This window comes from Papio anubis, chromosome 4 (assembly GCF_008728515.1).
Source record: "Papio anubis isolate 15944 chromosome 4, Panubis1.0, whole genome shotgun sequence".
Classification (NCBI taxonomy): Eukaryota; Metazoa; Chordata; class Mammalia; order Primates; family Cercopithecidae; genus Papio; species Papio anubis.
The window spans coordinates 35074351-35101234 of NC_044979.1; the positions used below are offsets into that span (position 1 = coordinate 35074351).

General features: G+C 37.4%; 1 protein-coding gene across 5 annotated transcripts in view; it reads left to right on the plus strand.

Moving 5' to 3' along the window:
- Positions 1-26884, plus strand: part of IQUB (IQ motif and ubiquitin domain containing) — an 80510-nt gene that overhangs the window by 23490 nt on the left and 30136 nt on the right. For 4 of the 5 annotated variants that reach the window (XM_003896524.5, XM_009203795.4, XM_009203792.4 and 1 more), the window contains 4 exons: positions 5354-5515; positions 5601-5773; positions 5965-6120; positions 11789-11999. In XM_003896524.5, coding sequence (XP_003896573.2) covers positions 5354-5515; positions 5601-5773; positions 5965-6120; positions 11789-11999 — 702 coding nt within the window. The remainder of the gene's footprint in view (positions 1-5353; positions 5516-5600; positions 5774-5964; positions 6121-11788; positions 12000-26884) is intronic. The other variant, XM_009203794.3, reaches the window with a different exon arrangement.

A 26884-nucleotide genomic window follows, 5' to 3' on the forward strand; every position in this document is an offset into this window, starting at 1 on the left:
ATTGGATGAGAGAGCACTTTGAGATTGTAGTAACCAGCTAGTGGTACTTAAGGATTTCTCTGTTCTTTGTACTTCATGACCTTTCTTCTTTAAGTACCAGGCATCACCACTGGGTAACAGGCTTATGCCAGCAGCAATTACAAAAGAGCTTGATTCTATGCCAGCCATCCTCTAAAGTGCTTTCTGCTAGTACTAGAACTTGAGCTCCAGTTTGGTGGGATTAAACCCATTACAGAAATAAGTAGAGAAATAAAGGGGGCTCTGGGGACCCTGTATTAGTTTCCTATGGCTGTTCTAACAGTCACAAATTTAGTGGCTTAAAGCAGCACATATATTTGGCTTATAGTTCTGGAGGCAGAAAATCCAAAATTAATTTCATTGAGATTAAGTCAAGGTGTCTACAAGGCTGCTGTCCCTCTGGAGGCTCCAGAAGAGAATCTAATTCCTTGCCCTTCCAGCTTCTAGAGTTGCATTCCTTGTATTTCTTGGCTTATTAGCCCCTTCCTCCTTTTTAAAAGCCAGAACTGTAGCATCTTCAAATCTCTCTCTGCTTCTGTCATATGGCCTTCTCCTCTGTCATCAAATCTTCCTCTTCCTCTAATAAGGGGACTCGTGATTACATTTATAGCCCAACCAGATAATCCAGGAAAATCTTTCCAACTCAAAATTCTCAATAAAATCTGCAAAGCCACTTTTGCCGTATAAGGTAATATTCATAGGTCTGGGAGATTAGAATGTAGACATACTTGGGGCAGTTATTCAACCTATCATAAAGTCCATATGACATTCATGTTAATTTTATTTTTTTTTGAGATGGAGTCTCACTCTGTTGTCCAGGCTGGAGTCAGTGGCATGATCTTGCTCACTGCAACCTCCACCTCCTGGGTTCAAGTGATTCTCCTGCCTCAGCCTCCCAAGTAGCTGGGACCACAGGCACACGTCACCATACCAGCTAATTTTTACATTTTTAGTAGAGACGAGTTTCACCATATTGGCCACGCTGGTCTTGAACTCCTGACCTCGTGATCCACCCGCCTCGCAAATTGCTAGGATTACAGGTGTGAGCCACCACACCCAGCCCTCATATTAATTTTTTAACTGAAGAATTTAGGGTGTGAAGAAGAAACTCAAAGGTCTTAGAATGTGCTTTCTTGAACATAGCCAAAATAGACTACAGATGCTCATCAACTTATGATTGGGTTATGCCCCAGTAAACTTATCATAAATTGAAAACATCATGTGTCAAAAATGCATTTAGTAAGCCTACCCTACCAAATCTCAGCTTAGCCTAGCCTTCCTTAAATGTGCTCAGAATAGTTACATTAGCCTACAGGTGGGCAAAATCATTTAATACAAGGACTCTTTTATAAGTGTTGAATATCTCATGTAATTTATTGCATACTGCACTGAAAGTGAAAAACAGTGATTGTGTGGGTAGTCGAAGTATGGTTTCTACTAAATGTGTATGGCTTTTGCATCATCATAAAGTCAGAAAATTGTAAGTTGAACCATTATCATTGTAAGTTGGATTATGTAGTGGTGGTGTCTGATGGATTTCTAAGCATAAGTAAACCTTTTGCAGTGTTCACATTTCTAACTGCAATTTAGAAGGACCATAAATTTTGAAGATTAATATAGACTCCATCAATGAAGTTTCCATGACACAAAACAGCAGCCAGTCACATAATTACACTTTTGTATGCCTTAAAATAGAGAAAGAAAATTAGTCAATTTGCTGAATACACCAGTGGCTGGTTAGATGCGGGAGGAGTGGGTAGAAATTAAAACAATAACATCATAAAAATTAAGCAATGTATACTTTTTCTAGCACAAAACTGAGGCTTACCTCTACCATGGCATGAATTAATTTATATGAGTTTCTGATTATGAAAAGAGAGAAAGTAAGGGATTCTGCATATATGCTTCTCTATACTGGGGGTGATATGGTTTAGATTTGTGTCCCCACCCAAATCTTATGTTGAATTGTATTCCCCAGTGCTGGAGAAGGGACCCTGTGGGAGGTAATTGGATCATGGGGGCAGATTTCCCCCTTGTTGTTCTTGTGATAGTGAGTTATTATGACATCTGGTTGTTTAAAAGTGTTCAGCACCTCTCCCTTTTCTCTCTTCCCCCTACTCCAGCCATGTAAAACATGCCTCCTTCTTCTTCACCTTTTGCCATGATTGTAAGTTTCCTGAGGCCTCCCCAACCATGCTTCCTATACAGCCCATGGAGCTGTGAGCCAATTAAAACTCTTTTCTTTATAAATTACCCAATCTTAAGTAGTTCTTTATAGCAATGTGAGAAAGAACTAATACAGAAAGTTCGTACCAAGAAGTTGGGCATTACTGTAAAGGTATCTGAAAATATGGAAGCAGCTTTGGAACTGGGTAATGGGCAGAGGTTGGAACAGTTTGGAGGCCTTTGGAGAAGACAGGAAGATGGGGAAAAGTTTGGAACTTCCTAGAGAGTTGTTAAATTGTTGTGACCAAAATGATGATAGTGATATGGACAATGGAGACCAGGCTGAGGTAGTCTCAGATGGAAATGAGGAACTCATTGGGAACTGGAATAAAGGTCACATGTGCTATGTTTTAGCAAAGACACTGGCAGCACTGTGTTCTTGCTCTAGGGATCTGTGGAACTTTGAACTTGAAAGTGATGATTTAGGGTATCTGGTAGAAGAAGTTTCTAAGCAGGAAAGCATTCAAGATGTGGCCTAGCTGGTTCTAACAGTATATGGTCATGTGTGAGCAAGGAGATGATCTGAAACTGGAGCTTACATTTAAAAAGGAAGCAGAGCATAAAAGTTTAGAAAATTTGTAGCCTGACCATTTGGTAGAAAAGAAAAACCCTATTTCAAGGGAGGAATTAAAGCAGGCTGCAAAATTTGTATAATAAAAAGGAGCCAAATGTTAATGGCCAAGACAATGGGGAAAATGCCTCAAAGTCATTTCAGAGACCTTCACGGCAGCTCCTCTTGTCACAGGCCTGGAGGTCTAGGAGGGAAAATTGGTTTTGTGGGCTAGGTGCAGGACCATTCAGGACACTTCTGCCTGTGTCCCAGCTGCTCCAGCTCCTGCTTTGGCTAAAAGAGCTCCAGATATGTCTCAGGCCATTGCTCCAGAGGGTGGAAACCATAAGCCTTAGTGGCTTCCATGTGGTATTAAGCCTATGGGTGCACAGAGGGCAAGAATTGAGGCTCGGGAGCCTCTGCCTAGATTTCAGAGGATGTATGGAAATGTCTGGATGTCCAGGCAGAAGTTGGCTGCAGGAGCAGAGCCCTCATGGAGAACCTCTACTAGGGTGGTGCAGAGGGGAAATATGTGATTGGAGACCCCACAGAGTCCCCACTGTGGCACTGCCTAGTGGAGCTGTGAGAAGAGGGCCACAGTATTCCAGACTCCAGAATGGTAGATCCATTAGCAGCTTGTACTGTGCACCTGGCAAAGCCACAGGCGCTTAGTGCCAGCTCTTGAGAGCAGCCATGTGATCTGAGCCCTCCAGAGCCACAGGGGCAGAGCTTCCCAAAGCCCTGGGAGCCCACCCCTTGCATCAGTGTGGCCTGTATGTGAAACGTGGAATCAAAGGAGATTATTTGAAATTTTAAGATTCAATAACTGCCCTGCTGGGTTTTGAACTTGCATGGGACCTGTAGCCCCTTTGTTTTGGCTGATTTCTCCTTTTTGGAATGGGTATATTTACCCAATGCCTATATCTCCATTGTATCTTGGAAGTAACTAACTTGTTTTTTATTTCATAGGCTCGTAGGTGGAAGGGACTTGCCTTGTCTCAGATGAGACTTTGATCTGTGGACTTTTGAGTTAATGCTGAAATGAGTTAAGACTTGGGGGACTGTTGAGAAGGGATGATTGTATTTTGCAATGGGAAGACATGAGATTTGAGGATTTGAGAGGGGCCAAGGGCAGAATATATGGTTTGGCCTTGTGTCCTCCCCCAAATCTCTTGTCAAATTGTAATCCTCAGTGTTGGAGGAGGGGTCTGGTGGGAGGCGAATGGATCATGGGGGCGGATTTCCCCCTTGCTTTCTTCTTGATAGTGAGTGAGTTCTCATGAGATCTGATTGTTTAAAAGTGTGTAGCATCTCCTCCTTCACTCTGTTTCTCCTCCTCCGGCCACGTAAGATATGCCTCCTTCCCCTTTACCTTCTGCCACATTTTCCTGAGGCCTCCCCAGCCATGATCCTGTACAGCCTGTGGAATATTGAGCCAGTTAAACCTATTTTATTATTTTTTTCAATACATAGTTTTGCTGTCTTGCTCAAGCTTGAGTTCAGTGGCGTGATCTTGGCTCACTGCAACCTCTTCCTCCCAGGTTTAAGTAATTTTCTTGCCTCAGCCTCCCGAGTAGCTGGGATTACAGGAGTGTGCCACCACAGCCTGGCTCAGTTTTGTATTTTTAGTAGAGACTGGGTTTTCCCATGTTGGACAGGCTGGTCATGAACTGGCCATAGTGATCTGCCCACCTCAGCCTCCCAAAGTGCTGGTATTATAGGCGTCAACTACCATGTGTGGCCTAAATGTCTTTTATTTATAAATTATTCAATCTTGGGTAGTTTTTTATAGCAATGTGAGAAAGAACTAATATGAGGGGTAGGATGGGTTTTAAAATAATTATCCTTCCTCTTGATGTGGGTATGTCCTGTACTTACGTTTAACGCATTGCGTTTTTGTTGTTTTTTTAGTAGAATGAACGTTTAGTATATTATTTTGCTCATACCATAGAATGTCTTTATTTTTTAAATGTTTGTGGAGTTTCATGGTTATCATATATTCCTGATAAACTGAGAGTAATACAGTGTTATTTATAATGCCAAATTCCTGCTCAAAAATGCCACTAAAACTTACTATTATGGAGTTGTCTGTACTAACATCAGAGCAAGAAGTAGAAACTATTAATAGAAACTATTAATACTATATTTAATAATTAAATAATATGTGTTCCTATGAGTAAATATATTAATACTATATTTAATAATTAAATATGTGTTCAAAGTTTCAAAGTTCACCTTTGATATTTTCCATCTCCTTAAAATGAGAATGTGCAATTAGCCATTTCTAGAAATGGTGACTATAGTTAATAATAATATATTACATATTTGAAAATTTCTGAGAGAATAGATATTAAGTGTTCTTACCACAAAATGATAAGTATATGAGGTAATGGACATGTTAATAGCTGTATTAAGCTACTTCACAATGTATACATAGTTCAAAACATGTTGTACATGATATATACAATTTTTAATTTGTCAATTAAAAAACAAAAAATAAAATCAATGAATAGCCATTTCTTTGTCATAAAACTTTAAAAATTTTATTTCAATTTTTAGGAAAAATTCTTAGAAATAATGAGACTCTAGTACAACATGGAGTTAAGCCACAGGAGATTATACAAGTGGAAATCTTTTCTACAAATCCAGATCTGTATCCAGTCAAAAGAATAGATGGATTAACTGATGTCTCTCAAATCATAACTGTCACTGTCCAAACTGGTTTGTTATTTGATGTCTTTTAGAGAAAGTATTTTTGAATCCCTTCTTGGTTGAACTTTCATTGAATCTTGGTTTTATCTCTCAGGCCTTGATCGGTACCAGCAGGTAGCTGTTGAGATTGTCAAATCTGACTTTCACAAACCATTTCTTGGTGGATTCAGACATAAAGTAACAGGAGTAGAGTATCACCATGCTGGAACACAAACTGTACCTAAAAAGATTCCCGAAAGACTCAGTGTATTTTGTAGGGATACACAGGTAATGTTTTCATTTTTCCCTTTAGGTTTTTGAAGGTATAGACTCAATAATTGTACTGTATGACTCTCTCAAATTTCTCTTAAGTAATTATATGGCAATTAATAAAAGAAAATTAACTTACATATGTAGAAAAACTCACTTATGTGTGTATATGGGGATACTTATTTAAATTTTTAATGTTTTTCTTTTAGACAGTTTTTCAGAAAAAAAATCTCCAACAAACTACAAATACAACGTCCACACAGATGACTAACATTGGTGTATATGTATCAAATATGACTGATAAACTGGTAACACCAGGAAAGTATTTTTCAGCAGCAGAATACCATGCTCAAAGACTAAAGGCGGTGAGATAACTTTTATTGTGGATGAATACTAAAAATTGGATACATAAGCCAGTTGTTCTGAGTGTGTCTGTTCCTCCAAGCCACATTTGCTTGAGAAAGAATGCTCATGAGTATGGGTCATGTTTCACTGCTAACAAAGCAGTCTTTATCTCCATGTAAAGAACCGGAATCCTAAATGCTCCTAATCCTTCCTTTCCTCTTAGGGAAACCCAGCTTCTTTGTGTATTGCCTTTGGCCATTATTAGCTTTCTTAACACTGCTGTCCCTTGGCCTGAACGCTTGTCACAGTGGAATCACCAAGGAAACTTTCCAGACTAATTGAAACCAAATAGGACAGTAGTCGATTTTCTCTAATATTAACGTAGTCACTCCAACTCTGTTTTATTTTTTTGCATGGTCTATCATTTTTCATTCTTTTACTTTCAACCTATTTGATCTACCTCCTACCATCAATTTACTGTGAGTAAAAATGACCAGAAAGCAGTGACTTTAAGAGATTTTGATTTTCAAATGACAGGAAATCTGGGGCTAGGCTATTCAGCCCGATATCTTTAGAGACAAACTTGTAGTGAAAAAAAGTTAAATCTGTTGACTTAATTGCCCTGAAGGAAACAGTGTACCAGGGGAACCATGGGGCTAACTTTACAGCAGGGTTTGTCAGTGCCAGTTATTCCAGCCTGATAATTTTTTACTTTTTCAGTCCAAACTAATTTTCACCAAATAAAGGAATATGTGAAGTTATTATATCATTTGGGGAAAAGTGAAGTTTGAGTGGGATTTAAGGGAAGCAGTATCCTGATAGTCTCAATGCAAAACAAGGGTGTGTATAAATGGGCCAATATTAGGTCTGGACTGTGAAGTAGACCAAGGCCACCTTCCTTTGGAAACAAAGTTAAAGGAGATGGGAAATGTTTCTTTGAAGTTCTCTGAAGTTCAGCACCTTGGTTGCAAATTGAGGCTGCTTCTCTCTGTCAAAGTGATGTACAACCTCTAGGCAAGAGTGGAATGTTTCTTTCTTACTGGTCTAATTTCAAACAGGAAAGTTTCTGATAATTTACGAATTTAGAGAACAAAGTTTCTCAGTGAGTAAGAAAATAGCAGTCACTCAAAGAAGGGGATTGTTAAAATATTTTATAGTTGTAGAGTGTCCTTGGGAGAAATATTGTTTTTGTTAATTTTGTAGCTGACCTTATTAGTGCCTGTTATTCCAGCCTGACAATTTTTTACTTTCTCAGTCTAAATTAAATTTTACTTTCTTACTATACTGGGCATGGGTGGTGACTATGATGTTATCAGAATCATAAACTGCTTTCATCTTTCTACTCCATTAAGCTCATCATGAGCTTGTTACTGTATGAAGATAAAATGGTTGACTAATTTTCATCATGCCTGCATTCCATGTGAGAAGAAGGGAAAAGTCAAGGCAGCATGTTCCATGAATGCCACCTTCAAGGATTTCCCCAGAAAGCCCCACCCAGTGACTTCTACTTGCATCCCACTGACTTGAATTATGTCATGTGACCATCCCTACTGCAAAAGTGTGTGATAAATGAATTTTTAAAGTAGCATATCATTGCTCCTCAATGAGATTGAGATCTTCTTAGTAAGAGAAAGTAGAGGAGAATGGATATTAGGTAAGAAAATGGAAATTGCTGTCATTTTCCATACTCCAAAAAATGATATTGAAAGAATAAAAGTATAAATATACAAGGACAAAGAATACGTAAGAAGAGTAAATGTCAGTTGTGGTTTTTTTTTTTAAGTTTTAAAGCAGATTGAGAAGTGTTAACTTGACTTACCAGAACAGAGGGAGTGAAAATCTAAATGCCTGCCAACGAGGATGGCATCAAGAACCAAATAGATTTGCCCCATAGAGTCTTGCAAGGTGAATTGGAGGTTCTGTGGGAGGTGGAAGTGAGGTGTGACCTGTAAACAGAGGGATTTGTTAAAAGCTGATATAGGGAGTACATTTCCATTAAATAAGTTCTTTTAACTTTGATTCCTTTCTACTTGGGTCATGTTTATTTTTTTAACAGGTTTTGAGTTCACTATTTACTATTTTAAATCTTTCTTGTTTCAAGAAAGATGTTATGTGTGACTACTGATATTTTTGGGCTCATTCTTGCTATTTCATTTTGTTTTATTTACTAATTATTCTTATTTGTTTATGCTTTTTTAGCCTTTTCTTTTTGTTGGTTTGATTAAATGTTTCTTTTTTTGTTCTTTTGTAGTTCAGAAATAAGTATTTTATTTTTTCTAGTGGTTATGTTACAAAAAAGGGGTCCCGATCTAGATCCCAAGATAGGGTTCTTGGATCTCCCACAAGAACTAATTCAGGGCAAGTCTGTAGAATAAAGTAAAAGCAAGTTTATTAAGAAAGTAAAGGAACAAAAGAATGGCTACTCCACAGATAGAGCAGACCTGAGGGTTGCCCAGTGCCGGTTGCCCATTTTTATGGTTATTTCTTCATGATATGCTAAACAAGGAGTGAATTATTCATGCCTCCCGTTTTTAGACCATATAGGGTAACTTCCTGATGTTGCCATGGCAGTTGTAAACCATCTTGGCGCTGGTGGGAGTGTAGTAGTGAGGATGACAGGAGGTCACTCTCGTCGCCATGTTGGTTTTGGTGGGATTTAGCCAGCTTCTTTACTGCAACCTGTTTTATTAGCAAGGTCTTTATGACCTGTATCTTGTACTGACCTCTTATCTCATCCTGTGGCTTACAATGCCTAGCAGTCTGGAATGCAGCCCAGTAAGTTTCAGCCTCATTTTACCCAGCTCCTATTCAAGATGGAGTTGCTCTGGTTCACACGCCTCTGACAGTTACTCATACATATTTTTTAACATAACTAAATTTTTTATATCAAGTGCATATATAATCAGGCTATATATTGTTTCCATGAATAAGTCAAGAACCTTATTAGGCTTTTCTTCATTTCCTGCCCCCTCCTTTCATTGTTTCCTCTTTCTAGAAGCTGTCAGGATTTTCACTTTATCCTTGGTATTTGGCAAACTTATTGTAATATGCTTGAGACTTGATGATGGACCCTGTCTGAGAGTCCATGTCTTGCTGTGGGAAATATTCCTCTATTATGTTTTTATGAATTTCTGTAATCAACTTTCCTCATTTTGTCTGGAACTTAGAAATATTTTTGAATGAGGCCAGATGCCGAGACTCAGGCTTGTAATCCCAGTACTTTGGGAGGCTGAGGTAGGCAGATCACTTGAGGCCAGAAGTTGGAGACCAAGCTCGGCAACATGGTGAAACCCTGTCTCTACTAAAAATAGAAGAATTAGCCAGGCATAGTGGCACGTGCCTGTGGTCCCAACTGCTCAGGAGGGGAAACATGAGAATCACTTGAACCCAGGAGGCGGAGGCTGCAGTGAGCTGAGATCACGCCACTGTACTCCAGCCTGGGTGAGAGTGAGACTTTGCCTAAAAAGAAAAAAAAAAAAAAAAAAAAAAATTAAAAAAAAAAAAGAAACATTTTGGAATGCTGGGATTTATCTTTCATGTCTCTTATTTTTCATTCATTCATTTAAATTTTTATGAACCTTTGTCCTGCATGCTAAAAGATTTTCTCACCTAATTTTCTTGCCTACTTATTATTCTTATGTTCTGCACATTCTGCAGATCAGCTTACAAGAAACTACTAGTTCTCTGTCAATACCCATTTTTCCCTTCTCCTATTGTAGTAGAGCTTTATCTGAGCATGTGGCTGCTCCACTGATGACCACATTTCATCACCTCCCTTGTATATCAGTGAGGCCATATAACTAAGACCTGGACAGTGAGATGTGAGGGACAATGTGAGCCACTTACAGTTATCATTCTTAAAATGCTCTTTGCTCCTTTTCCCTCTGTTTACTGATTGGAAGCTGGTAAGTGGACCAGCCATCTGGGACATATAAGTAGGAACCAATTGTTAAATATGACAGAGCTTTCCTACCAGCCCTAAACTGCTGTGCTGATCTGTGGATTGTCACGTGAAAGGGAAAAAACTTCTGTGTTTAAACAAATGTGTTTTGGTGTTTTAGATAAGTTTAACAAGTTCAGTAGCACTCAGGCTAATCCGTATTCTATTAATTTTTTAAATTTCAAAAATAAAAATTTTGCCAGTCTTTTTTCTTGGCTCATTATATTATTTTATACTGATAGCCTTTCCTTTCTCTGTGAAAATATTAACTATATTTAGTCTGCTCTTGTATTTTCTTTTGTTTTGATTTACTCTAGTAGTTCTAAAACTTTATTATAAGCATCATCTGGAGGGCTCATGAATATATAGAATCCTGTGCTGCCCCAGGAGTTTCTGATCAATAGCTCTGGGGTGGGGCCTGAAAATTTGCATTTCTAATAATTTTCTAGATGCTGCTGATGTGTTTGAGATTCTTAATGTCCAGTGTGCCAATAGCATATCGGTTCACCCAGTCTGACCCCATGATTTTAGGGGACATGTAAAGCTTGATTATGGGAGAAAGCTAGTTTTCCAGATGGGGGCTTTTTTTTTTTTTTTCCATTCTGGGTATCACCTGGGACACTCACCACTCTTGCCTAGGGACGAATATCTCTGTTGCTCCTTGCCTAACTCTTTTACAGGAACTTATCCTTTTTGCATTTTTTAAACAGTCACCTGGTTAGTGGCCATTCTGCTCAGACCATCCATCAGTTTTGGGCTTAGAGCAGTCCTAGAGCCCCTTTTGTATTTTCTGACTTGCTTCTCCAGTGCATGATTAGGTTACAGACTCTTTCTTCAATTAATTCTACCAGCCTCTTTTGTTGAAGGGATTCTTCAAAGTTTCTCTTCTTTTGGGGGACCCCTTCAGATTGATCCAGTATCTTTGTTGATATCTGCTTTACATAGTTTTTCTATAATTATTAGGCATTAGGATGAGAGTAAGGGATGCATCAGCATAGGCTCTATCATCTGACCTCTTCACATTTTATTTTTATTTATGAGTTTAATAAAATTATAAACTCTCAGAAAAAAATGATAAACTCTCTCAGCTATATCATAGACTTTTTGAGGGTTTAGTACTATGGTGTACTTCCAAACATATTCATGTTTGATACAATTTAATAAATATTTGTTTGCTTCAGTCTCCATTTTATCTGACCTGCCTTTGATGGTTTCAACACATACCTACCTAATGTGCATTTAGGAAATACAGTTTTGTTATAACCATGAGCCTAAGCTAGTGGCATTTAAGATAAGATGGAGATAATTAATATTTATAACAATAATAGTATTGAGGACTCATGATGTATCAGGCTTGGGTTAAGCACTTTATATGTATACTCTTACTATCACTGTTTTACACATGAGGGTACTAAAGCATAGAGATGGCAAGTAACTTATCCAAAATCAAACAACTAGTGAGTAGCAGAAGGAAGATTCAAACTAAGTTTTACTCCAGAGTCTATTCTGTTAAGGACTGTACAAACATCTTTCTGTGAAAGTGTATTTGGGAGAATTCAAAGTCAAATACCAGTGACATGCATTATACATGTTTTTTATGTTAGTGTTTGTGAAAATATCTATTTAGTCTAGGGCTAAAACTAGACTCAGTATTTTCTTATGGAATTGGAATTTAAATAATCATCATTGCCTTTAATATCTGATCAAAAAGTTGATGATAGACACTTTCTATTTCCTTTTAACTATAGGTGATAGTGATACAGACTTACTACAGGCAATGGCATGCTAAAATCTTCGTAGAGGATTTAAGAAGACAGAAAAGCTTAAGGTTGGAATGGGAAACACAGCAAGAACTAAGGAAGATAAGAGAAAAAGAAGAATGGATAAAATTGGACTATCACCGGAGGCATAATCCTAAAACAAATGAAGATTTTGAATTTCTTTATAATGCATTAGAATGTAAGTTTGACAAGGCTTTGCAAAAAATATTTTTAAATTTTTCATTAATAGGAAAAATAGATTTACTGCAGACAAAAGGAAGGTTATTATTTTAGGGAGATGTCTTGGAGATTTGCACTAGAGAATTTTGAAAGATGAATACCACTTTATATTTGGAATAAGAATTAAGGCTGAAATGAAATTAGAAATGCTTTTATATTAACAATTAAAATGTACATACTGCTTTGTGAATTATGCAGTTTTAGTATATTATTTCATTTGGTCCTCATTCATGTGAGATAAAGAGAGAAAGTACTGTGTAATCTGGTTTTCTTGTGGTTTGGGAATTTGTGAACTCAAAGTTGAGTTGTTCTTTAATCCCTCAATCCAGTATCCTGTCTGATTTTGCTCTTTAGAGAAGGGGCTTGGCAATATTTTAAAAATTCCCCCTTATTAATAATACTATATAAATGTATATTCTCTACACCTTGACTTTTATACCTTATTTCTTCTACAGTGTATGTGCTAGTCGTGGATAAATTAAAAGTTTCAATTATTTGAATAAGCCAGGCACTCTTTACTCAGGCAGTAGATACACCATTCCCCTTCTTGGAAGTGTTTCTCCATTGCCCACCTTTGGATCTCAGGTTAAATGTCACCTCCTTAAAGGTTTTTGTGAATGACAACATAAGTTGGATATCGTTTTGTCATTTTATGGTCTTCATTGCACCTGAAACTTTTCATTTATATCACCACAGTTGGTAATACTACGTCTTTTTTTCAGTCTCAGTTATTTCTTTAGTAATAATACATCTTTTGTTTAACATTTATTTATGCCATGAGGGAATAATTCATTTATTTTTTGATGAGCTGTCTTTTACTGTGCTTAGCTTGTATGCCCAACAAATGTTTGTAAAATGAATGAATGAATGAATAAAAGGAAGAAACCCAGGGTTGTACTAATGCAACTATCTCTAGCTTCTGCTTTGCCAGCGGTACCTGGTAAGGTGGAAATAACTGAAGCAGAAGAGTTATGTAATACACCAGATATCTGAGAGTGGAGAAATTAGACTCTTATGAAGACATGGAAAAATTTAAAACCTAGAAGTAGCCTCAATTGACTTTTGTAGTTGAATGGGATATTTTAGTCCAAGGAAATAAGTTTTTGACTTCTCTCTGATTATTTATAACACTAAGCAAATTTTCTTCCATTCGTTTGTTTCATTGCATACTATTTTTCTTTTTGTAGATGTTATATGTTCTGTTCCTGAAGTTGCAGTTTCCTTTCTAATTGGATACATTTTTAAGCATCAGATATTGAGTCTGTTTTTATAGCTATAATATTCTATTTACTGAAAATAATATAATTAAACATTAGGGCTAATAAACAATATTAATAAATTCATTTTCCTGGTAACATAAAAATTGAGTGGCTTTAGGAATATTTACAGCTTATGGTAAACATTTACAACTACTATGGTAGTTTTTGAGGTAACTGTTAAGCCTGTTCCCTAGAATTGTGTGTCTGCTTTCCCTTTTATCCTAATCATCATCCTCTGAAAATACTGCTTATTTTACTTTAAACTTCACTTCTACTTCCATTTTTTCTATTAGAAAATAACAAAGATTATTAAGTGTCAGTAGTTCAATAGAGAACATCATTAGCCAGGTATCTATGAAAGGTCTTATTGACAAGTTTAAAACTAACATTCTGTTAGAGCAGAGCTCTATTAAAATAATATTCTAAATTCATATGTGACTAAAGGATACTTGTGTGGTTAACAGACAACTGTGCAAAATAATAGGAAATATGTTGAATGAGCTTCTGCCTTTTCTAATTATTAGTGGTGTTAATTAGAACAAGTTACTCACTTCTCCCAAACCTCAATTTCTTCATCTATAAAAGGGAATTAATAATTTTTGGCATGTCTACTTCAGAGGGCTTAATAGAGTAAAAAGGATGAAATACTACATTTGTGAAAGTATTTTAAAAAGTTCAAGGACCTATACATATGTGAGCTATTGTTCTATGGCAAATGATTTTATACAGAATTTTCATACTAAAGTAAAACAGATATATTTTATATAAGTCCACATATGATTTATATATGGAGGAAAATGAAATATGTGAAGTTTCTTATATAAAAGAGACGTCTTTCGGGTTTTTTCTAGTCCTAAAATTCTATATTAAAAGCCTTGGAATAATAATTTTTAAGTTCTGTTAAAAAATCTGTGGTTCACAAACTCAATAATTTATATTGCTCTTCTGTAATTTCATTTCCTATTCATAACTCCATTCCTTGGAACTGCTGCCCTCTTGTGGCTCATAATGATAATTGTATACTTTGAGCTATAATTCATAATATGAAACTTAACTTTTTCTCAAGGTAACTTGTTTTTCAGTAATAAAAGCAAAATGATATCAATTTAAGAAAATAAACTTAGCTGTATAAGGTAATATGTCAAAGATGAAGCTATCTCCAGGCAATAATATTTGATTTTTATGTCTTTTTATAGCAATATGTTAAAGGTGATCTCTTTTATCGTTCTGAATTGTCACTAGGGCCATTACTTGGAAAAAAAGGTGCTAAGTATCCCATATTCTAAATAGAATAATTGGGGTTGTTTTGTCTATTTAAAAATTTTATATAGGTACAATTATGCAGAATAGAATTTTTTGCATTTGTTTTTCAAAATTCAGTGTTGTGTCATGAGACCGATCCTTTTATTGTGAGTAGTTGCCCTTTGTTTATTCTCGTTTCTGGATAGTGTGCCATTGCATGGATGAGCCATAAATTATGTATCCATTTTACTGTGGATTTGGTCCTTCCCACCCCGCCCCCCACAACTAGTTTTTGGCAAATATAAGTAGTATACTTTGGTGAGTGTATATATATATATATTCACCAACAGCTGTTTGTAGTAGTACTACTTGTGTATATGTACACACACACACATGCACACACACACACATTTCTCTCAGGGTGTTAACCTAGCAGTGGAATTGCCGGATCATAGGATATACATAATTCAGCTTTAGCGAATCTCACCAGATAGTTTTTTAGAGGTTGTATCATTTTAAACTCCTATGGAAGAGTATGAGAGTTTTAATTGCCCTGTCGTCCACTCCAACATTGGACGCTTCTGTCTTTTTCATTGTAGCCTTTCTGGAGGGTGCTATCAAGCTGCCTTATTTTTGACTGAGGCTCCAATAGGTGAGATATCAAGATACCAGAGTCAATGAGAGTCAATCTCTCTCTCCCTCATAAAGAATTTACAAAGAAAGTAAAATAGGACCTATTTATTGGTTCATGGGTCACTTAACAAAATAAAAGGTATAAGAAGGGCTAGGAGAGATTTGAAGAGGTTAGTAAGGTAGGTTTTTTTGGAGAGAGCCATTGCTCTCCATTTGGGGAGAGCCATTGCTAGTGAGAGGAGCTTCAAGGGAGTACTCTTGGTGAGCTTTGAAATATTCCCTGTCTTTGGGGAACAACAAGGATTGTTGCCTGAACCTTGACCAGGATGGTAGACTGGGGTCTGACTCTAAACAAGGAAACCCAGAGAACTAGAGGAGGGCTTTCAGACTTCTTTGATATTGGAGAGTGCAGCTGCATTATTTATAGCACTCCCAGGATTTTTAAAACAGAGATGTATCTTTGTTTTCTATCAAAAGGGGACTATACAGTAGAGAAAACAAGAGAGAATGAGCATGCAGCAGGGTAATTTGAGGTGCTCTTGGTCCTGTTTAATAGGGCCAGCTATAGAAATGAAGGGATCTTGTCAGAAAGAAGCTTGAAGTGAACAGCTAGTTTATCCCTAAGTGGCTACCTGGAGTGCAAATACATCTGTCTTGGGCCAGGGGAGTTGCGGTTCAGCTCAAGAGCCTCAGGATGGTGAGTTTGAATCATCTGACAGGCCTGGAGAGTGGGGGTTTATCCAGCCAAGTAAGAACTGCCCCTTCCCATTCACTCATCTCCCAAAGGAGTACAGGGGAGAAACAGCAGCTAGTGGTGAGGAAAGGAAGTGAGAGGTGAGGGTGTGTTCAGAGGATCTACTCTTTTCCCACAGTCTTCAGGCAGGTTTCCATTCTTTCAGTCTTTGGCATGTCTTTTCATTCTTTCAACAGTGTATTTCTTAGAGCAAAAGGTTTTAATTTCAATAAGTCCTATTAGTTTCTTCTCATGTGAATCATGCTTTTGGTGTTATATCTAAAAACTCATCACCAAATTTAAGGTCCCACAGCTTTTCTCCTATGTGTTCTGGAAGTTTTATATTATATTTTGAATTTAGGTATGTTATCCAGTTTGAAATAAACTTTGCATGAAATGTGAGATATGTGTTGAGATGAATTTTTAAATTTTTTGCTTTTGAACATCCAGTTTTCCTTTAGCATTTGTCGAAAACACTGTCATTTCTCCATTGTATTGCCTTTGCATCTTTAAGATCGTAGTCTATTCGGGCTACTATAACAAAATGCCATAGACATAAATAACAGAAATTTATTCTTTAGAGTTCTCAAGTTTGGAAACTCCAAGGTCAGGGCACCAGCCGACTCCGTGTCTCGGGATGGTTTGTTTCCTGGTTCGTAGATAGTGCCTTCTCACTGTGATCTCACATAGCGGAAGGGATGAAGAGCTTTCTTGGGTCTATTTAATAAGGGCAATAATCCCATTCATGAGGGTTCCACCGTCATTATCTGATCACATCCCCAAAGGCCCCACATCCTGTTATTGCCTTATCTTTATATACTGTCAAACTTGATTTGCCAAAATTTTGTTTTAGAATTTTTGCATCTACATTCCTAAGGGATATTGGTTTGTGACTTTTTTTCCTTGTTATGTTACTCTCTGGTTTTAGTATTTGGATAATGCGAATCTCCTCTGTGCTCTTCAATTGTCTAAAACAGTTTGTGTAAAATTAGTAGGATTTCTTCATAAAATGTTAGGAATTCAACAGTGATACCAACTAGGTCTGGAGTTTTCTTTGTGGGAAGGTTTAAACTATAAATTCAATTTCTTTAATAAGTATAGGGGTATTCATGTGACTTATTTATCATTGAGTAAGCTTTGATAGTTACTGTCTTTAAAGGAATTGGTAATTTTATCTGAGTTGTTGAATTTATTGGCATAAAAATGTTAATAATGTTCCATGTTATCCTTTTAATACCTATCAGATCTATAGTGATGTTACCTCAATTCCTGGTAATTTTGTGTCTCCTCCTTTTTTTCCTGATCAGTCTGCCTAGGGATTTATCAGTTTTATTACTCTTCCCCTGATTTTTCCCAGTTCTTTTTCTCTGTTCCATTTAATTTCTATTAATTTTAATTGTTAATTTCTATTGTTATTTATTTCCTTCATTATGCTTACCTTTGGTTCAGTTTACTCCTCTTCCAGTCCTGTGGTGGAAGCTGAGGTCATTTGATTTGAGAACTTTCTTCTTTCCTAATTATAGGTGTTTGGTGCTGTAAATTTTCCCTTAAGTATTGCTTCAGCTGCATCCTCACATTTTGATACGTTGAGTTGACATTTTCTTTCAGTTCAAAATACTTTGTAATTATCCTTTTGATTATTTCTTGACCCATGGAATATTTAGAAGTAGGTTATTTAATTGCTAAATACTTGGGGATTTTTCAGATATCTTTCTGTTACTGATTTCTAATTTTATTGTAATGGGAGAATGTAAGTTTGTATAATTTGAGTTTTGTTTTTTGTTTTTTTTTCCTTCTGAGACGGTGTTTTGCTCTTGTTGCCCAGGCTGGAATGCAATGGCATGATCTTGGCTCACCACAAACTCTGACTCCCAGGTTCAGTGATTCTCCTGCCTCAGCCCCCTGAGTAGCTGGGATTACAGGCATGCGCCATTACACTGGGCTAATTTTGTATTTTCAGTAGAGATGGGGTTTCTCCATGTTGGTAAGGCTGGTCGTAAACTCCCGATCTCAGGTGATCTGCCCACTTCTGCCTTCCAAAGTGCTGGGATTACAAGCGTGAGCCACCGTGCCTCACCAATTTGAGTTCTTTTAAATTTATTGAGACTTATTTTAACAACTAGAATACAAATGACATTGGAGAATATTCTGTGTGCATGTAGGAAGAATTTACTTTCCATTGTGTTTGGGTGTAGTAATCAATAAATGGCAATTAGATCAAGTTGGTTGATAATGTTGTTTAGATTTTCTATATTTTTACAAATTTCCCATTTATTTATTGAAGCTAAAGCTATGTAAACCTCTATGGATGGAAAAGAAGCCAACTGTCTATGGGGAGGAATCCATGAGCATCCTGCTCGTGGAAGTGCAAGGACAGAATTTATTCTGCAAATTCAAAACCAGGGTTGCTGCATGTGAGAGGTGCAGTAAACAAGGAGAACTATAAATGTGGCACATACGTATTTTTAGGAATAGTTCAGAAAATCCGAAAAAATGTGGAATGAACTGAAACTTATGATACATGCCAATGACTAAAGTGACTTTGGGAATATTTGTTCAGAATAATGAGCAGTGGGCTGCAGTTTCAACCTGTTTTGCTTTCATGTCTATGCAGAGCATAGCACAAACATGGCTTAAGTGAGTTTGGGTTCCCAGTCCAGATGTATATTCCAAGGTAGCAGAGTAATGATCAAAACTGTTCTCAGTAAACTTTAGTCATGAAGAATGGGCGAAGTGCCCAGAAGACATGATCTATCAGAGAAGACTTATGGTTGATTATTACAAACATTACAGCTTTTTATAAATCCCTCCTCCTTTTGACAGGTACATGACTGACATTTGAGGATTATTTATACCAAATTTCCCCAAGTTTACCTTGCTGAAATTTTTGTTGCATCCTATGCATTTTGACATGTAGCGTTTTTAAATTAATATTGTTATGCTTTTTACTTTTCTTTGATTAAATTGTTATTTTTGATGATATTTCTTCAATTAACAAGCAATTGGAATATTTCTATTTAAACTTTTGTTATTCTAGTTTAATTGTTCTGTGGCAAAAATGTAGTTTGTAACATTTCTAATTTCTACTACAATATGATATATCTATATAAATGGTTTATTGAACTTGGAAAATGAGGTTACATATTCAGCTTTTGGTGTTCAGAGCTTGATGTATGACAATTTAATTTTTAAAAATCGTTGTTCAAATATCACATGCTTTTAATTTTTTTTACTTGGCTTTGTCATAGATTAATGCATTTGTATTTTATCTATTTTTTAATTATATAAAATATACTCCCCAACATTGTATTGATAATTGATAGAATTTTTAAAAACATACTTGATGGTATATGATTTCCTATATAAACATTCATGACAGTCAGATGTTTCATCATAAAATCACCTTCTACCTAAAAGACCTGAATTTTGAGGTTCTCCCCCCAGTTTTATGTTTTAATATTGCTACTTCTACTTTCTTTTTTGTTCATATCTGCTAACCTTTTTTTCTTTTTTTATACTTTAAGTTCTAGGGTACATGTGCACAACGTGCAGGTTTGTTACATATGTGTACATGTGCCATGTTGGTGTGCTGCACCCATTAACTAGTCATTTACATTAGGTATATCTCCTAATGCTATCCCTCCCCACTCCCCGCTCCCCACAATAGGACCTGGTATGTGATGTTCCCCTTCCTGTGTCCAAGTGATCTCATTGTTCAGTTCCTACCTATGAGTGAGAACATGTGGTATTTGGTTTTCTGTTCTTGCGATAGTTTGCTCAGAACGATGGTTTCTCACCTGTATCCATATCCCTACAAAGGACACGAACTCATCCTTTTTTATGGCTGCATAGTATTCCATGGTGTATATGTGCCACAGTTTCTTAATCCAGTCTGTCACTGATGGACGTTTGGGTTGATTCCAAGTCTTTGCTATTGTGAATAGTGCCAAAATAAACATACGTGTGCACGTGTCTTTATAGCAGCATGACTTATAATCCTTTGGTATATACCCAGTAATGGGATGGCTGGGTCATACGGTATTTCTAGTTCTAGATCCTTGAGGAATTGCCACACTGTTTTCCACAATGGTTGAACTAGTTTACAATCCCACCAACAGTGTAAAAGTGTTCCTATTTCTCCACATCCTCTCCAGCACCTATTGTTTCCTGATTTTTTAATGATTGCCATTCTAACTGGTGTGAGATGGTGTCTCATCGTGGTTTTGATTTGCATTTCTCTGATGGTGAGTGATGATGAGCATTTTTTCATGTGTCTGTTGGCTGTATGAATGTCTTCTTTTGAGAAGTATCTGTTCATATCCTTTGCCCACTTTTTGATGGGGTTGTTTGTTTTTTTCTTGTAAATTTGTTTGAGTTCTTTGTAGGTTCTGGATATTAGCCCTTTGTCTGATGAGTAGATTGCAAAAATTTTCTCCCATTCTGTCGGTTGCCTGTTCACTCTGATGGTAGTTTCTTTTGAAGCTCTTTAGTTTAATTAGATCCCATTTATCAATTTTGGCTTTTGTTGCCATTGCTTTTGGTGTTTTAGACATGAAGAAGTCCTTGCCCATGCCTATGTCCTGAATGGTATTACCTAGGTTTTCTTCTAAGGATTTTATGGTTTTTGGTCTAACATTTAAGTCTCTAATCCATCTTGAATTAATTTTCATATAAGGAGTAAGGAAAGGATCCAGTTTCAGCTTTCTACTTATGGCTAGCCAATTTTCCCAGCACCATTTATTAAATAGGAAATCCTTTCCCCATTTCTTGTTTTTATCAGGTTTGTCAAAGATCAGATGGCTGTAGATGTGTTATTATTTCTGAGTGCTCTGTTCTGTTCCATTGGTCTATATCTCTGTTTTGGTACCAGTACCATGCTGTTTTGGTTACTGTAGCCTTGTAGTATAGTTTGAAGTCAGGTAGCATGATGCCTCCAGCTTTGTTCTTTTGGCTTAGGATTGTCTTGGCAATGTGGGGTCTTTTTTGGTTCCATATGAACTTTAAAGCAGTTTTTTCCAATTCTGTGAAGAAAGTCATTGGTAGCTTAATGGGGATGGCATTGAATCTATAAATTACCTTGGGCAGTATGGCCATTTTCACAATATTGATTCTTCCTATCCATGAGCACAGTATGTTCTTCCATTTGTTTGTGTCCTCTTTTATTTCACTGAGCAGTGGTTTGTAGTTCTCCTTGAAGAGGTCCCTTACATCCCTTGTAAGTTGGATTCCTAGATATTTTATTCTCTTTGAAGTTATTGTGAATGGGAGTTCATTCATGATTTGACTCTCTGTTTGTCTGTTACTTGTATATAAGAATGCTTGTGATTTTTGCACATTGATTTTGTATCCTGATACTTTGCTGAAGTTGCTTATCAGTTTATGGAGATTTTGGGCTGAGACAATGGGGTTTTCTAAATATACAATCATGTAATCTGCAAACAGGGACAATTTGACTTCTTCTTTTCCTAACTGAATACCCTTGATTTCTTTCTCTTGCCTGATTACCCTAGCCAGAACTTCCAACACTGTGTTGAATAGGAGTGGTGAGAGAGGGCATCCCTATCTTGTGCCAGTTTTCAAAGGGAATGCTTCCAGTTTTTGCCCATTCAGTATGATATTGGCTGTGGGTTTGTTATAAATAACTCTTATTATTTTGATTTACTTTCCATCAAAACCGAATTAATTGCGAGATTTTTAGCATGAAGGGCTGTTGAATTTTGTCAAAGGCATTTTCTGCATCTATTGAGATGATCATGTGGTTTTTGTCTTTGGTTCTGTTTATATGCTGGATTACGTTTATTGATTTGCATATGTTGAACCAGCCTTGCATCCCAGGGATGACGCCCACTTGATCATGGTGGATAAGCTTTTTGATGTGCTGCTGGATTCGGTTTGCCAGTATTTTATTGAGGATTTTTGCATCGATGTTCATCAGGGTTATTGGTCTAAAATTCTCTTTTTTTGTTGTGTCTCTGCCAGGGTTTGGTATCAGGATGATGTTGGCCATGTAGAATGAGTTAGGGAGGATTCCCTCTTTTTCTATTGATTGGAATATTTTCAGAAGGAATGGTACCAACTTCTCCTTGTACCTCTGGTGGAATTCGGCTGTGAATCCGTCCGGTCCTGGACTTTTTTTGGTTGGTAGGCTATTAATTATTGCCTCAATTTCAGAGCCTGCTGTTGGTCTGTTCAGGGATTCAACTTCTTCCTGGTTTAATCTTGGGAGAGTGTAAGTGTCCAGGAAATTATCCATTTCTTCTAGGTTTTCTAGTTTATTTGCATAGAGGCGTTTATAGTATTCTCTGATGGTAGTTTGTATTTCTGTGGGGTCGATGGTGATATCCCCTTTATCATTTTTTATTGCATCTGTTTGATTCTTCTCTCTTTTCTTCTTTATTAGTCTTGCTAGCGGTCTATCAAATTTGTTGATCTTTTCAAAAACCAGCCCCTTGATTTATCGATTTTTTTGAGGGTTTTTTGCGTCTCTATCTCCTTCAGTTCTGCTCTGATCTTAGTTATTTCTTGCTTTCTGCTACCTTTTGAATGTGTTTGCTCTTGCTTCTCTAGTTCTTTTAATTGTGGTGTTAGGGTGTCAGTTTTAGATCTTTCCTACTTTCTCTTGTGGGCATTTGGTGCTATAAATTTCCCTCCACACACTGCTTTAAATGTGTCCCAGAGATTGTGGTATGTTGTATCTTTGTTCTCATTGGTTTCAAAGAACATCTTTATTTCTGCCTTCATATCGTTATGTACCCAGTAGTCATTCAGGAGCAGTTTGTTCAATTTCCATGTAGTTGAGCGGTTTTGATTGAGTTTCTTAGTCCTGAGTTCTAGTTTGACTGCACTGTGGTCTGAGAGACAGTTTGTTAAAATTTCTGTTCTTTCACATTTGCTGAGGAATGCTTTACTTGCAACTATGTGGTCAATTTTGGAATAAGTGCCATGTGGTGCTGAGAAGAATGTATATTCTCTTGATTTGGGGTGGGGAGTTCTGTAGATGTCTATTAGGTCCACTTGGTGCAGAGTTGAGTTCAAGTCCTGGATATCCTTGTTAACTTTCTGTCATGTTGATGTGTCTAATGTTGACAGTGGGGTGTTAAAGTCTCCCATTATTATTGTATGGGAGTCTAAGTCTCTTTATAAGTCTCTGAGGACTTGCTTTATGAATCTGGATGCTCCTTTATTGTGTGCGTATATATTTAGGATAGTTAGCTCTTCCTGATGAATTGATCCCTTTACCATTATGTAATGGCTTTCTTTGTCTCGTTTGATCTTTGATGGTTTAAAGTCTGTTTTATCAGAGACTAGGATTGCAACCGCTGCTTTTTTTAAATTTTCCATTTGCCTTGTAGATCTTCCTCCATCCCTTTATTTTGAGCCTATATGTGTCTCTTCATGTGAGATGGGTCTCCTGAATACAGCAAACTAATGAGTCTTGACTCTTTATCCAATTTGCCAGTTTGTGTCTTTTAATTGAACCATTTAGTCCATTTACATTTAAGGTTTATATTGTTATGTGTGAACTTGATCCTGTCATTATGATATTAGCTGGTTATTTTGCTCGTTAGTTGATGCAGTTTCTTCCTAGCATCAATGATCCTTACATTTTGGCATGTTTTTGCAATGGGTGGTACTGGTTGTTCCTTTACAACTTTAGTGCTTGCTTCAGGATCTCCTGTAGGGCAGGCCTGGTGGTGACAAAATCTCTAAGCATTTGCTTGTCTGTAAAGGGTTTTATTTCTCCTTCACTTATGAAACTTAGTTTGGCTGGATATGAAATTCTGGGTTGAAAATTCTTTTCTTTAAGAATGTTGAATATTGGCCTCCACTCTCTTCTGGCTTGGAGAGTTTCTGCCGAGAGATCTCCTGTTAGTCTGGTGGCCTTTTCTTTGTGTGTAACCTGACCTTTCTCTCTGGCTGCCCTTAAGATTTTTTCCTTCATTTCAACTTTGGTGTATCAACTTTGGTGAATTTGAAATTCACCATTTCAAATTTGGTCAATTTCAGTTTGGTGAATTGTCACACAAGACAATTATGTGTCTTGGAGTTGCTGTTCTCGAGGAGTATCTTTGTGGCATTCTCTGTATTTCCTGAATTTGAACGTTGGCCTGCCTTACTAGATTGGGGAAGTTCTCCTGGATGATATCCTGTGGAGTGTTTTCCAACTTGGTTCCCTTTTTCCCCTAACTTTCAGGCACACCAATCAGATGTAGATTTGGTCTTTTCATATAATCCCATATTTCTTGGAGGCTTTGTTCATTTCTTTTTACTCTTTTTCCTCTACACTTCTCTTCTTGCTTCATTTCATTCATTTGATCTTCAATCGCTGATACTCTTTTTTCCAGTTGATCGAGTCAGTTACTGAAGCTTGTGCATTTGTCACGTAGTTCTCATGTTATGGTTTTCATGTCTATCAGTTCTTTTAAGGTCTTCTCTACATTGGTTATTCTAGTTATCCATTCATCCATTCTTTTTTCGAGTTTTTTAGTTTCTTTGTGCTGGTTATGTAGTTCCTCCTTTAGCTCTGAGAAGTTTGATCGACTGAAGCCTTCTTTCAACTGGTCAAAGTCATTCTCCGTCCAGCTTTGTTCTGTTGCTGGCGATGAGTTGCGTTGCTTTGGAGGGGGAGATGCACTCTGATTTTTTGAATTTCCAGCTTTTCTGCCCTGCTTTTTCCCCCATCTTTGTGATTTTATCTGCCTTTAGTCTTTGATGATGGTGACGTACTGATGGGGTTTTGGTGTGGGTGTCCTTTCTGTTTGTTAGTTTTCCTTCTAACAGTCAGGACCCTCAGCTGCAGGTCTGTTGGAGTTTGCTTGAGGTCCACTCCAGACCCTGTTTGCCTGGGTATCAGCAGCAGAGGCTGCAGAAGATAGAATATTGCTGAACAGCAAGTGTTGCTGTCTGATTCTTGCTCTGGAAGCTTCGTCTCAGGGGTGTACCCAGCTGTGTGAGGTGTGAGGTATTAGTCTGCACCTAGTGGGGGATGTCTCCCAGTTAGGCTACTCAGTGCACTGTCAGGGACTCACTTGAGCAGGCAGTCTGTCCGTTCTCAGATCTCAACCTTCGTGCTGGGGGATCCACTGGTCTTTTCAAAGCTGTCAGACAGGGACATTTACCTCCTCTGAAGTTTCTGCTGCTTTTTGTTTAGCTATGCCCTGTCCCCATAGGAGGAGTCTATAGAGGCAGGCAGGCCTCCTTGAGCTGTGGTGGGCTCCCCCCAATTCGAACTTCTCAGCAGCTTTGTTTACCTACTTAAGCCTCAGCAATGCCAGGCGCCCCTCCCCCAGGCTCGCTGCCACTTTGCAGTTAGATCTCAGACTGCTGTGCTAGCAATGAGGGAGGCTCTATGGGCGTGGGACCCTCCAGGCCAGGTGTGGGATATAATCTGGTGTGCTATTTGCTAAGACCCTTGGTAAAGCGCAGTATTAGGGTGGGAGTTACCCGATTTTCCAGGTGTTGTGTGTCTCACTTTCCTTTGGCTAGGAAAAGGAATTCCCTTTGCCCTTGTGCTCCCCAGGTAAGGCGATGCCTCGCCCTGCTTCAGCTCTCGCTGGTCGGGCTGCACCCGGGGACCAGCGCCAACTGTCCGACATGCCCCAGTTAGATGAACCCGGTACCTCAGTTGAAAATGCCTGTCTTCTGTGTTGCTCACGCTGGGAGCTGGAGGCTGGAGCTGTTCCTCTTTGGTCATCTTGGGCGTGCCCCCTCTGCTAACCTTTTAAATTTCACCTTTGGTGTCAGTTTTTTTCAAGTGTCCCCTCTGAAAACATCATGTCCCTAGAATTTTGCAAAATTATCTTATTTTCAACAGAAAAATATCTGTATAATCATTTCATATTTTAAACATAACTATTATGCTTTTTTTTTTTTTTGCTTTTCTCTTCTTGCTTTCTGTACTATTTAAAATATTTTTCTTTTTTTTTGCATAAGCTCATAGTTGTTATTATCTTCTGCAGTGACTTGAAATGTTAGGCATTCTTCTGAAAGTTTCTCAAAGACTTTCTTAAAGCATGGTAAACTGTCAAATAGCTTGATAAGCTGCTCTTTTCTCTAGTTCCGAGTTGCTTAAGTTGGGGTTTCCCATCTTCTGCTACGATGTTCACTTTCTGAAATGAGAAAGCAGAAGTTTGGATAACAACATTTATGTGCTTTTTTGACAGTCTTTCATTTATTTGGTAGTATCTGCACTATATCTTTTCGAAATTCCCCAGGGTTTCTTACATAGGGATAAATTCCTTTCTACTGATTCAGGTCTCTCTCATTTCTCCTGTCTTTCATATTTCTTTTATCATTTTAGCAGTGACATAGGAGAAGGGAGGTAGAAGTTTGTGTAGAAGCTTCTATCTTGTCAGAAATTTGGTATGCCATATTTTAAGAGGTACTATGATAAATCAGAGGAGCTTGACTTACATGGACAGAAAATGAGTCAAATGATGCACAATTGAAGAAATAGAAATATTTATGTCTAGAGAAGATAAAACATAAATGAGGGGTGATTGCTCTCTTCACATACCTAAAGGAGTACCATGTGGCCCAAGAAACAACCTGACGCAGTGTTGCCTCACAAGCTAGTATTAGAACCAGGGTGGGCCAATTAAACCTGTTCAAGCTGTTCCGAGAAGGATCCTTTCTTAAACGTGGGGTTGAACAATTTAATTTCTCAAGTTCTTTCCAACCCTATTCTTTTGTTAATATAAATAAGGTTGACATTTTTGAATTGTGGGATACAAAAGAGTTTTCTTCTCCAAATTTAGTATATGTAAAAATTAAATGAAAACTTGGTAAAATGCATGCATCTGAGCTCAGAAATTTTGATTTATTTAAGTTTGGGCAGCACATTTTTTATTGATAGTATCCAGGGCTTTAAAATATCATAAATATTATGATAACATAATGCATTAGTTTGAGTAAACAGTAAATGCAATTACTTTATAACATTTGTGACTATAATTTAGAGTTTTGTAAATAAATGGA